The following is a 15,065-nucleotide window of genomic DNA, read 5'->3' as shown; positions in this document are numbered from 1 at the left end:
CCAGGAAGATAGCACAACGTATATTGTGTTCTACCGCAGTTTGAAGCGAATTCACCTTTTTAGGAGGATTGGTGGTAGATATTTCGGACATTGCCGAGCTCTGCGGGCACTTGGTCAGAATATCATGACAATATTTATCAAATGCTAGCCATGCAGGTATTGTCCATGTTGTGCGGGTAGTTTTAGTAATTCCAAGCATTTACAGTTCCGTCTTACAACAAAAATGAGCACAACACAAAGGGTAGGCACTCCCAGGCAAAGTCCACTAGTACTGTGGCGCCACACAACCATGCAGGAGACATCGCGCTGTGCGCGAGAAAATTTGTGCATAAAATCATATTTTGCTGCACGTGAGGTGACTTTCCGAGTACCTTACCTGGTAAGTTACCGCCCTCTCTGACCTGGCATGGTAAGTTACCTGGTACCTAACCGTCAGGGAGGTTTGGTCCGCCACCCTACTGCGAACAATTTCACTGGTTCGTCACGCGTGGCCCAGCCAAACGAACCGTGGTCTGGCAAGTGTCACGTCTGACATAATCTTCCCACGAACTTATGGTCGAAAAACTACAGTAGTCAATAGGCGCGCCTTCTGCGGGAACAGGTTGGGCTCACGGCCAGTAGTATCCGAACACTCCTGCTTCTAATCCTTGAACCTTCTCTCACAGAGACCAAATATGTAGCCACACCAATAGCAGAATATAAATAATAATGTGCCTTGGAAGTGTAATGCAGGACGAGTAACTCGATGCTTTCTAAAACCGCGCGAGTTATATGTGGCGTCATGATAGGTAAGGAAGATGCTCGGGGTCATAGTTTTTCGATGCACCATCCACGGTACTGAATAGTCATCAAAGGGAGCCACGCAAAAGTGGGAATAAGAGAGAAAATGCAGAAGGGAGTCTAGTGTACTTCAATACGACCAAACGTTTCATCCGCGACGACATGAACTGGAATTATATTCGTATCGAAAGTCTGCCTCGCCCTGTTATAGCCACCTATTTACCCCCCAAAGATTCTCCAGTAGCATCCTATCACTCTTGTGCATAACAAGTGGAGGTCCCCTCACCAGATCCGCCCTGTTCAGTCACAGTAACGAAAGAATACGATTTTGAGGTTTAGGCCACGGTCAGGTGTAACGGAACTTGCCGAAGGTGCCACACACGCGACACGCGAAGGCAACGTGCAGCAAATACCGTCATTGCATTCCGCTCGAACCGGCGCTAGCAACTGAACTTGTTCCTTCGTACAGACTTTTCGACCTGTTAGCCTTGATTCCTCTAGTCGCCGTATCGAGACGGAGAACGGGAGGAAACAATGTCTCTCTCTCAAGAGGAAGAACCAGATCTCTCTCCAACATCACCAGTGGAAGACTCGGAGGACGCGGCATTATCACCTGTCCAAGAACCGGAACCTGCACCAGGCTTACATGGAAACCCTGTTCGATGTATGTATTCCTTGTATCTAAGAATACCAGTGTACTAAGTGTCAGAATTCCGTAGGGTATGATGTACGTCGCTCTACAAGTGGAACCCAAGATATTTTGTTCAACTCACCCGCCATTCCAAGGCAGATCGAAAGGAGCCCTATACCCGTACTATTCCGTTTCAAGAGCAGCGGGACAACAGCGTCGAGTGCGTGGCACTCAATTCATCATGTGCGAGTTTATCCTTGTACTGATTATACGTACTAGATTCTTCTACAAGCCCATCACTTTGACGGCACTTGCTGCCTGTCTTGCGGTGTTGGCGTATGTCGCTATGACGCAAGATGTGCTGGAGGAGGGCGGTGATAAGAGACGTGTGTACGTGGGTCCTTAATACTTTTCCTCCCAATCCTACCGTGGTCGGAGCGACTCTGCAAGGCGGGTGGCGTCAACTGTGGCGCGGTGCCCTCCGTTACCCTTGGCGCGCAGCCTTGCAGTGACCATTGAATGCCGTCCATTCCTTTGAAACTGAGTTTCGGTTACAATTTCATTATAGAGGAGTTTACGCCGCTATAATATCCTTCCTTGCCTTTGCGATGGTCCAATTCCGTGATGGCCCCTTTGTCCGCCCACATCCCGCCTTCTGGCGAATCATACTAGGCCTTAATCTTCTCTACGAACTTGCATTGGTCTTTCTTCTCTTCCAAGACCTCAAGTCTGCGAGAACGATGATGACATATCTGGATCCAACGCTGGGCAAGCCACTCCCGGAGAAAAGCTACGGCGAAAATTGCGAATTTACGCTCATAAATGTTTGGGTGAGTGGGTTCTGGCTAGAAGAATAGTCGTAATACTTGTGACCGACTTTATTCTTGTTTGGCCGTGTTTTATAGAATGCGGTAGACATATTTTGTCTGGCGCATGCATTGGGGTGGTTCGGCAAGGCCATGATATTGAGGGATTACTGGTTCTGCTGGGTAAAGTCTTCCCCGCTATAGTTACCTACTTCAGCATTTGACTCACATAAAAGGGTACGGTCTAGATTCTGAGCATTGCCTTTGAGTTCGCCGAATACTCCCTCCAACACCAATTAGCCAACTTCGAAGAAGTATGTCGTTCTTTGTTTTCATATTCCTCTCAACCCTTCTCTGAGCTGACTCTTCGTGCACATTTTGCTACATGTAGTGCTGGTGGGACCATGTCAGTAGTTTAATTCTTCGCTTCTATGTCCAGTGCTTCCATTGCGCCCGTCCCATCCGGTCGCCGCCCATCGATATGGGATATGAGCGTGGAAGCGCTGCCCGTCACTCGATCTCACTGACGGACAATTTCGGTGACAGTGGATTCTTGACGTACTCGTGTGCAACTGGCTTGGGACGTACCTCGGTGCGTACACTCGACTTTGCGATTCATCTTCATCACCTTCCTTTTCTTCTGTCTTAAACGGCGTTGTCTGGTTCGGAATGGCTCCTGTTGTGCCACTTTGGCTCTGCCTTTCTGCGAAAGCTTAGCCGTCATCTTCTGTGGGACCGATGGACCTCTGATACCAAAGTGGTGCAGATCCTAGCCCGTATTCTCCCCGTATATTCTCGCCGCAAAAGACAAAGGACTAATGCGCCCACCCTTTTCGTTGTAGGAATGAAAGCATGCGAATACTTCGAAGTAAAAGTATGTGGCCCACCCCCAACAAGCTGGTTTTCTTCTCGGCCGTCTGGGCCCGCCTTCCAGCGGTCGTTCTTGCTTCAGGCCTCCATCATCAACTAACATTGACCTCTAACTTGGAATGTGTAGCACTATACCTGGCGCGGCTTCCGCCAATCGCGAGGCATCCGCTCCAAGACAAAACGCGTCCTGACCCAGTTCTCGCCACAAGACTTCACAGCCTTTCAATGGCACGGAACGCAGTCATTCGTCCATTATGTGACTGTTGTCATGCTGCTCGCCGTGTTTTTGGCGGCAGAGTTGAATCCATTCTACTTGAAGGTAGGCCTCAACAAGCCACCGCCATCAGCGAGTTGTGATTCGCATCAAGGACGGAGCTGACTCTCCTTTGCCTCGTCTAACAGACGCTGTTGTGGATGGAACCTGAACATCCATTCGTGATTGCCAGACTAGCCGGCGTATTCCTCTGCGCCCTCCCCGCTACAAGAGAGCTCTATCAATATATCAACGATCCACGGTTCGTTCTCCCTCCCCCACGTTGCTGCCGCTGTATCAATTTGACTCGCTCTAGACGTGCCATCCGAATGGGTCAACATGTATGGATCCTCCTGGCCACCGTAGCGACGGAGCTCCTTGTCATTCTCAAGTTCAGCAAGGGACAATTCCCAGAACCATTCCCGACCAAGGTCAAGTATGCCTGGGCTTTGGGCGGAGCGGTCTTGACTATATATCCGTTGATCAGGGTGCGTCTTTTGTTGGCCTGATTTGATTATCAAGTCTCTGACGGCTGGCTTATGGCGGCGCTGGTGCTGGATGTAATAGTTTGGGCTGCCTGGCGTGAGACGATATGTGCGTAAACAGCATAAGACGAAGGGAAAGGGGAAGGAAAGGCCAAAGGTGCAGTAGGTCGCCCCAAGAGAGGAGAAAACTGAGCATACCCTGAAGGTTCTGTACAATTCACGAACACCTTCTCGATGATGGTGATACTTCACGACCTTTTGGCATTTTCTAGGCCCTTTATGCATGTCTGATTCAGAGCTGTCTCCTAGATTTATTGTACACATGATCCTCTCGTATTCGAGCTGCTTTCACAATGACAGACCCAGTCCTTTTTGCTAGTGGAAAAAGCACCACTGTAAATGACCTAACGATCCCGGATCCTGCGGGAGATGATGTCATAACCGCGTCTGCAACGATCAAAGGATGTGTCGAAAGTCGTTCCCTGGGATCTTTCTTCTGTCAAAAGGAGATTTTTGACTGACTGGTAAGCACTGAGTACTGAGTACTGACGTTTGGTGCACACGAAAGATATCAGGGGTCGGCTTATTCCGGGTGGCACATCCTCTACAGAGCCGCGCGCGTCATGTGAAGATACGGCCACTACCTCAGTCAACCTCACGTTCTCCGATTTGTTTCACGCCTTGTATCTGCTTCCTCCGTGAAGAGTCCACCATCGTTCTTGAATGGCATCAGAAACGCACTCCTTCTTTTATGGCAACATTTGAGTAGGGTATTGTGACTCACCGCGTCTAGACATCTTTCCCCAGGCTTATCACGTATCTCCTCACGAACCACATGGACAACGGCGTCTACAGCGAAACGCTACCATCGACCAACGGTTTACTGGTTACCATCACTAGTCTCAAGTTGCGGTAGTGGTCATCCTCTGGTGCTGATTTCTACCTGTCCCTTCAGGCCTTATTTTAAGGGTCAACTTGAATGGCTACGGGAACTTGGGCCAATCCGACTTATGGACCACCACCAGACATCGTTATCAGAACATCTCATCCTGATCAGTCTATGTGAGTCTCATTCGGCCGATTGAGAGTTCAATGTTGATCAAGACACGATGTTGGTGCTGAAACTCTTATAGGGAGGCGGCTGGATTCGAGGATATGATCAAGCTGATGCAGAAGCAGATCGAACTCACGGAGAGGCTCCTGGGAGAAAGAAAAAGCCAGAAAAACTCCAATGGTACGTTCATTAGTCATCAAACATGCTGGTAGTTTACTGAACGGGACGAGCGATTGGTAGGTGAGATATCTCAGGAGATCCTGACCGTCCTAAGGGAGATGCGTGAAACGCAGGTTTCTGCTGGTACGCCTTCATGATCTTTCGAAGCTGTGGCATCCCATGACTTGTTGCTGCTCATGAAGCGGATATCACCAAAAAGCCAATCCCATCGGTCCCAGCAACTAGTTCTTCTGCCTGGGGTCCATTACTTCGCTCACACTTGAGCCACATCCAACCCACAATCGATCGATGGAAAGGCACTCTCGACACTATGCTAGTTTTTGTGCGTCTGGCATATTCACATTTCAACGAAGAACGAGGACCTTGACTTGAACACCACTCAGATTGCACTATTTTCCGCCATTATTGCAACCTTTTTCGTAGAGTCACTGGCCGGCCTTGCACAGGATCCGGCATCTGAGACGAACGATTTGCTTCGAAATCTGACCGAATTGCTCATCGTGATAAGCGGGACAGACACAGCGCATCTAGATATCGCGCCCCCCACGCCTTTCCAGCCTGATGGAAGCGCTGTGCGACTGAACTTGTACTGGTCGATATCCCTCATTCTCAGCGTAAGTCTTGACGCTAAGCTACTTTGCATTCGGGCCCTCCTAATATGAACATATCTCATTCCCAGATTTCGGTAGCTGCTTTGGCAGTCACGAGTAGAGGCTATATCGGTATGCTCGGTCGCTCAAGCCACACGCCTGCCCATAAGAGACTAGGCGACCTTCATCGTCGTTGGGAACAGGCAAATCGACTGCTTGCTCCCGCAATCGAAATACTTCCCCAGCTTTTGATCATACCTGTGGTCTTATTCGTGGTTGGGCTACTAGACAACCTGATTTCAACCACTGTCCCGCTTTCCGAGTCCTTCATTCCTGTGTTTGCTGCTGGGATAGTTTCCTCGCTTCTCGCCGTTACGGTCGGGGCTTATACGACCTGGACTGTCCTTCATGGTTGTTGGTTTGCTGATACATCCCCATTCCAATCCACTCTGTCCGTATTCTGCGCTGTTTACGGTCGGAACGTGATAGCCTTCGCGCGACGATTTTTACGCGCGCTCTATCTCCATCTCGGGTCATGCCTGAAAAACATAATGGGTGCTCACGTTAATCCCACTGTCTGGCCGGTCGATGAAGTCCCGCTGGCTTCTCCAATCTCTCCCAGCGGATTAGCGGATGAGATGAACATGAAATCGTATAGATCGAGTACTAGTATTGAGGACCATGAATATGTGGCCTTTCATAACACTCTTCAGAGAATCCACGAAGACGATGTTCTTGACCAAGCTGTTGCCGCTTTCTCATCCCTCATTGAGCAGCGCCATTCAAGCCAGGGGTCTATCCAGTCCCCATTGCAATCCATGAAATACGAAATATCCTCCCTGTCTTACATGTTGTCTGACGAAGCGAGTTCTCGTAGCAATATCACGGCCGCCGGTATCATTTCCCAGTCTATTCGTCCTTGGCAAAGTGAGTTTGCGGGCTCCTGTCGGTTTGACTCTCTGTAATTCTTCACTCATGGCGCTGACATTATTTTTCGTTGTTAGGTTACGGATATAAACCTCAGGAGAGATTGCATCTGGTGCCACTTCTCGTAAAGTCCGCTGAGCGATATTCCTTCACCGTGACCGGTACGAAATGGTCATCGATTCTGTGGAATTGTCCGTTCGCTAGTGCAATGCACAAGCTCGTCTGCTCCGATCCGTTGAGCGATGCCCCCGAGCGGTACCATGACTCTGTGATCGCCCAAGAGGTGCCGATAATAGGACTACTACTCGCAGACCTTACCGATCTGGATAAAACGACGTCTCATTCCCCTCTAGGCGAAACCGTTGTTCCGTTCCTCGCTCGAGTTCTGCATTCACATCTTCAACAGTATTGGGAGGAGACCAAAGACCTGAAGTCAGCTATGATGCGGCTTATTGATGCACAATCATCGGAGACCCTTTCACTTGTTTACAAGGCACTCGCTCATTCGTTAAATAGCGATCCGAACAAAATCAAGGCGGGAAGTCTCAAACGAATCTCATTGGTAATGACGCTCGGTGTCAGTCCAGGATTATTGACGCATGAGCGTCGCGTGCTGCAGTCATTCGTACAATGGGTTATTTCATGGTCTGTCATGAAAGGCGGTACTTCCGTTGCGGACATCATTCGAGGTGTAGACCTCGTGTTGGACGCACTGTCCACCGAGCTCGAGAAGGACACTTCCGGAGCCTCTGCTACCGAAAAACTGGACTGGTTGGAGTTCGTGCTCATACAGCTACGTTCAAGTTTAACAGTGAAGGGCATCGTGGGGATTCGAGATCAGAGCCAGCTTGAGCCAATCACCACGTTGATAATCAGAATCGTGTATTTCTTGCAACGGCTGGATTCCGATCACAATGCTTGGAGCCATCGTTTACACAACGTCGAATACAACCATGATGGCAAAAAGTGTTCCTCTCTGTGTCGCTTTTCAACCACGATAATCCATTTCGTTCTCCTTATTCGCCGAGAACTTCCGGGAAATGCACGGCTTACCACCGAGCTATGGCGCCCACTGGCGTCTAGCCTGCAGGTTCGAAGCGCTGAGCTTGGTGCTGGGAGCTCCGCTCGTTGGCATCGGGACAGAGTCAAAGCTAAGATCTTGGTGGCTTTCCAAACATTGGCACCTGAAGACGAAGGTATGTACAGTTGTTTTCCCTTCGTCCTTTCGTCGATTCTACCCTAAAGATATTTCGCGCGCAGTTCCAGGAAACAGTACACCTCGGCATGCAAATCATACGAGGTTCTCTGTCAACAGCACAAGGCCTAGCTCATTGTCGCTGTCGCAAGGCGCTTCTCCTCCTCCGGCTATGCCCCCACCACTCGCTTCCAGGCTCACAAGACCTTCAGTGATAAACGTATACCAGATTTCCCCTCCTGCGTCAAACCAAAGCAATATCCTCCCTACGGAAACAACCGCGGGCCCATCCAGAGCATCCTCACCCCCTTTCATACCACCGCGGCCGAACCGTACACCATTTTCTGGTTTCTTACCAATGCCATGGGAAAGACGCCCAGCGCAGAGCAGCGACCATACTGCTCAAGTATCTACTCCCATCCCACCGCCGTCGGCCTCGTCGGCGGAATATGTTTCATCCCCTCCCAGACGTTCCGACGCCTTGCCTGCATTGAGTACGAAACAGGGTCCCTATCCCTTTGAGAGACGTCCAGCGCAGAACAGCGACCCTGCAGTCCATGTACCCACTTCCTTCTCATCGCCGTCAACCTCGGCAGCCTATATTCCATCCCCTCCCAGACGTTCCAACGCCTTACCTGTGTCGACCATGAACCAGAGTCCCCATTCCGCCCAAGTTGTTGCAACCCCACAGCCCATGCGCGATCCTAACGAACCTATGAATCTGCCTTTACCACCATGGGTCTCATCGTCTTTGTCTGATCCAATGCATGCTGCTCCGAATCAGACCCCCGTAAGACTATCGATGGTGTATTCCGGTCGACCGTATCCGGGTGACCTTTCATTATACCGGTCGCCCTATTCACGACCATCGAGAGCTCAAGTCCCACTACAACCGTACCACTCCTCTGCGTACCACTTCTCTCCGTCCTATTTCCCCCCGGACGACTCACCAGATGAATATTCCCTCTTTTCCACACCTACGTATCCACAGGGCTATAGCATATATACTCCTCCCGAGGTGCACGAGAATTTCTTCCATCCGGCTCCGTATGACGAACCAGAACTGCCATCCAGTCCACCCACATCGTTCCCGCCACATGAGGCTACAGTTTTACCGACCCCAACGTCGATGTCGACGGCAACGTCTGGTGTACTACAAGCGCATTCGCCATCGCCGGGACCTGCAAGCCCATCATCCCAGCCACAGAGTTATTCCGTTTCGCCAGCCAGCGAATTGCCCAGATCTTCGTCACCCCTCTTCATCCCGCCTTTGCCTGATTCGCGGCATCAGTGGGCCGATTCAGTTCTCAACGACCACGCAGTAGCGTCGGCGGAGAATTCACTGCCATATCATGTTGAGGGCCCTGCAAACTATCTCGCGGTCACGTCGGGTCGCCCCGGGCCAGCCTCGCCTCCGTCCCCAGGTGCGGCTCCACCAAAGCCAAATTGGAGGACTTACCCGGGGACCAACGTCGGTAGACCAAGAACGTATGCACTGGTAAGCCCATCTCGTGCGGCAGAGTACGCTTACGATTCAAGGCCGCCACCGACAACGTCGTCTACGCCACAGAATGGAGAATCTCCCTACGGACCATCTGGAGATCCCGTCTATAGTCATTCTGCAAGATCATCCAATTCAATTACAGTAAGGTCACGGACGAGGTCACCACATCCAGGGGCCTATATGGTAACGGGGATATCACATTCCGCTCGTACAACTCCTGTGGACATTTCAGTGGTTCAGCCATCTCCGTCATCGGCATATGCTGGAGCCGCACCCTCGTCTTCGACAGCAAGCATAGCAAGCGAGCTACTCGCTTTTAGACCTACCCGGCCCCGAGCTCGTTCTATGCCTGGGAATATTTTGCGGTCTGAGACGGTATTGCCCATGGTGGTATCCACTACATGGTAACGACTCTAAGAAGTCATGTCTCCAATGTGAGTATGTGCTCAGATCTCCCTTCAAGCCAATCAATCTCATGTTCTGCCATTATGGCACAGGTTATGACCTTGAAATGGGAGGGGATGTGTCCCAACAACAATGAAGCATATCCTCGCTCGCTGTAGGCGATGATTTGGTAGTCGAATGGAAAGAAACGAACGACGAAGAGATTAGCCGGTTGCATCTGCCAAGAGTTGGAGAACAACTACGTACTTATGAAGGCTGTCTTTTTATCCTAAATTATAGTCGTCCGATCCGATGACGTTGGTCACATCGAAAGCAAAGTTATAGAGCTTTTCGCCGTGCAAACATGTCGGTGTGTGTGCAAAACTAATAGTGAGGGTGCTGGATACTGTTGCCCGATTGGTCAGTACCGAAATCGCCATTCCAAAGTATCACGAGTGAAGTTAGGGCGATATGATGGTGGCTCGCAGCAAGAGACACAAAAAGGAGAAGCAGAACAGAGGAGTCCGACGGTAGATGACTGCAGGACGGCGTATGGTCAGTTCAGGATATATGTCTGGTGGAACAAGAGCTCTAACAATGGAAGCCTGACCCGTTCTCGATGGTGCGGACACGTCCCGCTCACGCGAGACTTCTCCGGCATCCCATTCCTGGTATCCTTCCACTGAACCGTCGCATTAACGCCCTCCTCCATCCTTCATACAACTATTGCTCTCCCAAGCTATGGTTTTCACCGTTCTGCCTAGGTACAGACCAGAGGTTTAGCCGAACGTCAGCGAAGATATAGAAGTAACAATTAAAACTGAAGATCACCCATGCTCAACCAAATCGGCTGGACTTGTCTCTTCGTAAGTTATTCGTCTATGGACTCAATGCGGTCGGGTCCCTTGGGAAGTCATTGATGTCGGATCAGTGAGGAACAAATACATATCCCTTGTCACATCAGAATATGCGGTACGATTGACGGCGGCCGAGGGTGCTCAAGTCCGATATCGCGCCACCCTCTCGTCGGCTCCGCTAAAGAGTGTTGCGGCCAAAACAGAATGAGTCATCGTAGTCGGTGAACCGCATCGTTCGACAGATTCGAAGGTTGGTAGCACAGTAGATATATACTGCGATACAGGCAGAACCAAGGATTGGCTGTTGAACGATACTAGCGGCTCTTTCATAACTCGACTATGATCGTTCATGACCCTCGCTAGAAAAATTCGGACGCCACGACCAAAAGTGAAATACGACACACGATTGTCTTGCATTGCATTGCGATTCTCTGCGGTAAGCAGTAAGTAGTCCCGGATCATACATGCACCAACCCTAGCAGCGGTGTTGGCACCGACAAGAAATATGAAGTTCAATAAAGCTGCAATTGTCCAAGAAAAGCTGCAATGGATGCGTTTTAAGACGATCTAAGCCCGTTAGCTCACGAAATATCAGGGAAGGCGCCACCCTGGCCGTCGAACGAGATGTGAATAGCGAGGAGACTCACCAGAATGCTCGAGACACGACAATATTTGGATCAATAAACGAACGAAAGAACGATTTCGCGGTGTGCTTATTTATTTATTTCACGAGGGGACGTACACCGATGCCGTCGTCCTTGAGACTTCGTCCGGCGTAGCTCTTGACTTCCTTCTCGTATTGACCTGCATGACCGGTAAGTTGATAAGTGGGAGACGACTGGAGACGGAAAGAACGTACTCATGGGCGTTTCGGTCTTAGCTTTCTTCGCTGGAGGATCGGCTGGAGCTTTCGATGAGTCGGAAGAATCGGGAGGTGGACGCTTGCCCCTCTTTTTCTGAGAACACAGTGCAAGAGGTGTAAGTAAGGTTCGGTAGTAATGAGATGTACGGTTATGAAGAACTCACAAATCGATCGTCAAAGTTGCGTTTCCTAGAAGACGTAATACGCCACACCATTATGCGCACACCGTCAGCATTCCGCGCAGACACGCACACAGACACAACAACAAAACGGAGAGTATGAACGCACTTCGCCAACGTCTCATCCTGCTTCTTCTTCTCTTCTTCATCCTACGTCACGAACAAAACGCATCGCGCGAGTCAATGAGCATCGTCTCCGTCAACTTGCTGGAGAAAGGACACACCTTCTGTATACGCTGAAACCTCTCCAAAAAAGAACCATCGTTAGAAAACACATTCGTCGGCTTCGGCTTTGCAGCCTGTTGTCCACTACCACCACTTGGCTTTGCACCACTTCCTCCTGCAATCGGAGTCGTGGGTGTCCCGGGCACGGGTGTCGATGAGTGTGAGTGGGAGTATGAGTGTGAGTGAGAGTAGGCAGACGGAGACGCGTAGCCGTTGGCCTCCACGCTTGAAGTTGGCGTCGACCGGTGCGACATTGTGAGAGACGGTGATGAAGGGTGTTATTCGGTCGTCGTCGCTGTCAATGGATGCGAGTGAATGGGCCGGATCGGACCTTGAATACTCTCAGGCTCCGCCATGGTGGCGTGTTTGGTGTAAGTATTCGGTGGCCCATGAAGTTTTTGGTCAAGTTTGCAAGTATCATCTACATCTCTTATGATTAAATCGTGTTTCTTTATCCAACTATGCGTAATCATTTACACCATCTCAAATTTACTGGAACCTTCATAGTAAGCGACTTGGATCTGATCATGGTCTGGTGGAGGACCCAGAACATTTCGAAGATGGTGGACTCGAAGGTTAGGTGGTATGAGGAATTGGACATGGATGTCTGTGATACGAAGCACCGGCGTTGAGAGTTATGAATCGTTGCGTCCGACTCCTGGTGCCTGAGCTTCCTATGTAGTATCTTTCGACTTCACCGTGTAGAGTTCGCACCCATGTGGCGTACTTGCAGGCTCACAAGTCTCTGGCCCAACGAAGTTCCGAAGTAACACCCAACCGTTTATTGCAATAAAAATCACAAGTCTCGTCCACCACCGAGACCAAGAAAGAATCCGACCCAGTCGTGATATAAACATAATGCCGCCTATGTAAGCGCGCAGAGGCACAAATGGCAGCCACTACTAATAAACTACAACGAGCGAGCAAATCATGAGAAAATAAGGTAAGTACAGGACATACATATATATACAGACGAGAGTTCCAGAGTCTAAGGGCGAGGAGGTAGATGAAAGTCGTGAGGTGAGTCTACAAGGGCGTTAGACGAGAGACTGGGCATGGTGTAGGGTATACAGCAGGTACAAGGCAGCGCGCCGGTGATCAGAGCGGAAAGGCTTCAAACACGGTTAACAGTCAATATGGCGACACGACCGTCGACGTCTATACCATGGTTCACGCCTATTAATCCGACAGATGATGGTCAGTCCAACTTGACTCAAGTGTGGCGTGACAAGTACGAACCTTCATGGCCAGGGTCTAGTAAACCCTCCCGCCACTCGACATCCGCCTTCCACCAGATACCCTTGAAATGACTGCCCGCCTCCGCCCTCTCGACGAGCCAATCGCGTCCAAGATTGTACCCGTCCTCTACGATCATGTGGTTCTTCTGCGAGTGCTCTTCCTTCGAGGCCCTGTAAGTTTGCCGCATGCCACCCAGAAAATGACCATCAGCATTCCACGAACGTCGAAATACCTGTATCAAAGTGTAACAATATCGAGCAAATAGAAGATATTGGGCCAGACCCTCTATTCGTGGATAAATGAAAAATCAAGATGTGATAACTCACCCAATGAACCACGCCCCTGAATTTGCCGCGCTCCCATTCTGCCTCCACGCCCTGAAATGATGTCCACCCGCAAAGCTCTCCCAACACGTCCCCCATATCGGAAAGTAGTACTGTCGCGCGAGGTATAGCTCATCCTTCCGACCGTCCCCATCGCCCAGGTCCGCTTCGTGGATGTTCCCGTAATGCAAGCCTAGACATTCTTCGGAGTAGCCTATAGACCTGTTCGTATACATCGGAGGAAGGAGAAACAATAACGGGGGAGAGTTTAGGGTTCGATGTAAGAGCCCAAAAAGAAACTTTGTATGGAACGTACTTTGCGTAGTTATGGAATCCGTCCTCGGTGAGGATCCATGGATCCGAGAGCCCAGAGATGATGACGTTCAATGGCTCACCGAGATGAGGTAGAGTGAACTAGGTACGTCGTATTCCACGAACATAGTTCAGCCATACGGCACAATGAAAACAACGCTCGGGGAAGACGCACATCCAGAAAGCGACCTCCATTGATCCTGGGGTCGACCCATCCCGTACTCACATCCGTCCCGTTCTCCTTCCCTCTGTTGTTCTCACTAGGCGATGAATCACTAGTAAAAGCTGTCTGATCTTGTCCAGAAAGCTTTGGACCCGCCGTGACTGGTAACGCAAAGAAACACAGAGACAGCCATAGCACAACCCAGCTCATGATTGTTGTCGAAGTTGGTCGTTAACCACAGTAGTAAGCTGACTACTCAGCAAAGAGCTAACAATTGACTAGAGACAGCAAGCTCGCGGTAGTGATGGTATTGGAAGAGAGAAGAACGAAGAACAGTTGAGGGAAACAAGGCGGTTGTGATGGTGGCAGGGATAGAGTGACATGAAGAATATTATCAGAGTGTAGCGCACTGGATCGCATGCTGGCGCCACCGCTTCAATCGCCGATACCCCCATTCTTGTGCACGTTTGCTACATATCAAGATTCTTATCGTTCTCTCACTACATACTGCTGAGAACCATGCCACTTCGCCTCATGGAAGCCATGTTGCTACAGATATGTGAAGTAGAGAATATTTACTGTGGTTCAGGCAAGCGAGAGGAGGCGGGAAAGTGTGGGCAAAATGTTGGAGCCTTGGAGTGGCGCGCATTCTCCCGGTGGGACCGGAGACATGTAACTCAAATCCAGAAATACATGAGGCAATATATGGCAAGAGGGCGGTGAACAGGAATGATTGCGAACGTTGAGCAGAGTTAGAACGCCAAGGCACGCCAATGCTCAACAGAGAACGCGACGGGGGACATCAGAATCAGAAGGGCCAGAAGCCCTCCAAGGAGTAATCATGGTGGTACGATAGCAAAACAGCACATCGAAACAGAGACACCAACAACACACCACAGAACCTACACGACGGGGAAACCACTATTTAGAGCCAGCTAAAGTGGAATCTAAACATTGGTCAAAATATTATATATGGATGCCAATTTAGCGCTCTCTAAAGCAAAGCTTTAGCGAGCTCTATAGTGAGTTCCATTGATTATTCTCTGAATTACCTTTAGAGGGTGCTAAAGAGATTCGGGGTTGCCACATAAGGCAAGCCCGAGGTGCTCGACAGCCTTTAGCGTCCTCCAAAGTCTATCTTTAGCGTTTGTACGGCATTTCTAAAGAAAATGCATAGAGTCGCCTTTGGAGGTCTCCAAAGTTTCTCTTTAGTACTTTCCAAAGCGGAGCCCATACATAATATATA

General features: G+C 50.0%; 4 protein-coding genes across 4 annotated transcripts; 2 read left to right on the top strand and 2 right to left on the bottom strand.

The window, feature by feature from the left end:
- Nucleotides 1-1,227: 1,227 nt before the first annotated feature.
- STEHIDRAFT_124987 (PSS-domain-containing protein) lies at nt 1,228-4,197 on the top strand. The gene is made up of 14 exons (XM_007309172.1): nt 1,228-1,444; nt 1,500-1,507; nt 1,567-1,631; nt 1,691-1,801; nt 1,980-2,241; nt 2,317-2,400; nt 2,466-2,531; nt 2,609-2,623; nt 2,764-2,809; nt 3,060-3,091; nt 3,215-3,406; nt 3,490-3,602; nt 3,657-3,828; nt 3,908-4,197. Exons 1-14 carry the CDS (start codon nt 1,315-1,317, stop codon nt 3,989-3,991), a joined length of 1,380 nt encoding a protein of 459 aa, XP_007309234.1. The 5' UTR covers nt 1,228-1,314; the 3' UTR covers nt 3,992-4,197.
- Nucleotides 4,198-5,348: 1,151 nt separating this feature from the next.
- STEHIDRAFT_66136 (uncharacterized protein) lies at nt 5,349-5,721 on the top strand (the record flags this gene model as incomplete). The annotated part of the gene is made up of 2 exons (XM_007309081.1): nt 5,349-5,381; nt 5,443-5,721. Coding segments are annotated over 2 exons (312 nt in total), but the record flags the coding sequence as incomplete, so codon positions are not given.
- Nucleotides 5,722-10,946: 5,225 nt separating this feature from the next.
- STEHIDRAFT_171775 (uncharacterized protein) lies at nt 10,947-12,036 on the bottom strand (the record flags this gene model as incomplete). Its single annotated transcript, XM_007309171.1, has 5 exons — nt 10,947-11,320; nt 11,376-11,472; nt 11,543-11,567; nt 11,667-11,707; nt 11,782-12,036. The coding sequence occupies 5 exons, from the start codon at nt 12,034-12,036 to the stop codon at nt 11,238-11,240; spliced, it is 501 nt and encodes a 166-aa protein (XP_007309233.1). The 3' UTR covers nt 10,947-11,237.
- A 518-nt stretch (nt 12,037-12,554) lies between these two features.
- STEHIDRAFT_124984 (uncharacterized protein) lies at nt 12,555-14,180 on the bottom strand. The gene is made up of 5 exons (XM_007309170.1): nt 13,832-14,180; nt 13,661-13,758; nt 13,348-13,566; nt 13,022-13,191; nt 12,555-12,958 (listed from the first exon to the last, which is right to left on the bottom strand). Exons 1-5 carry the CDS (start codon nt 14,027-14,029, stop codon nt 12,897-12,899), a joined length of 747 nt encoding a protein of 248 aa, XP_007309232.1. The 5' UTR covers nt 14,030-14,180; the 3' UTR covers nt 12,555-12,896.
- Nucleotides 14,181-15,065: the final 885 nt, after the last annotated feature.

This window comes from Stereum hirsutum (assembly GCF_000264905.1).
Source record: "Stereum hirsutum FP-91666 SS1 unplaced genomic scaffold STEHIscaffold_17, whole genome shotgun sequence".
In the NCBI taxonomy this organism is placed as follows: domain Eukaryota; kingdom Fungi; phylum Basidiomycota; class Agaricomycetes; order Russulales; family Stereaceae; genus Stereum; species Stereum hirsutum.
The sequence above is the reverse complement of the archived record's forward strand: the minus strand, read 5'-3'. Positions and strand labels throughout refer to the sequence as shown.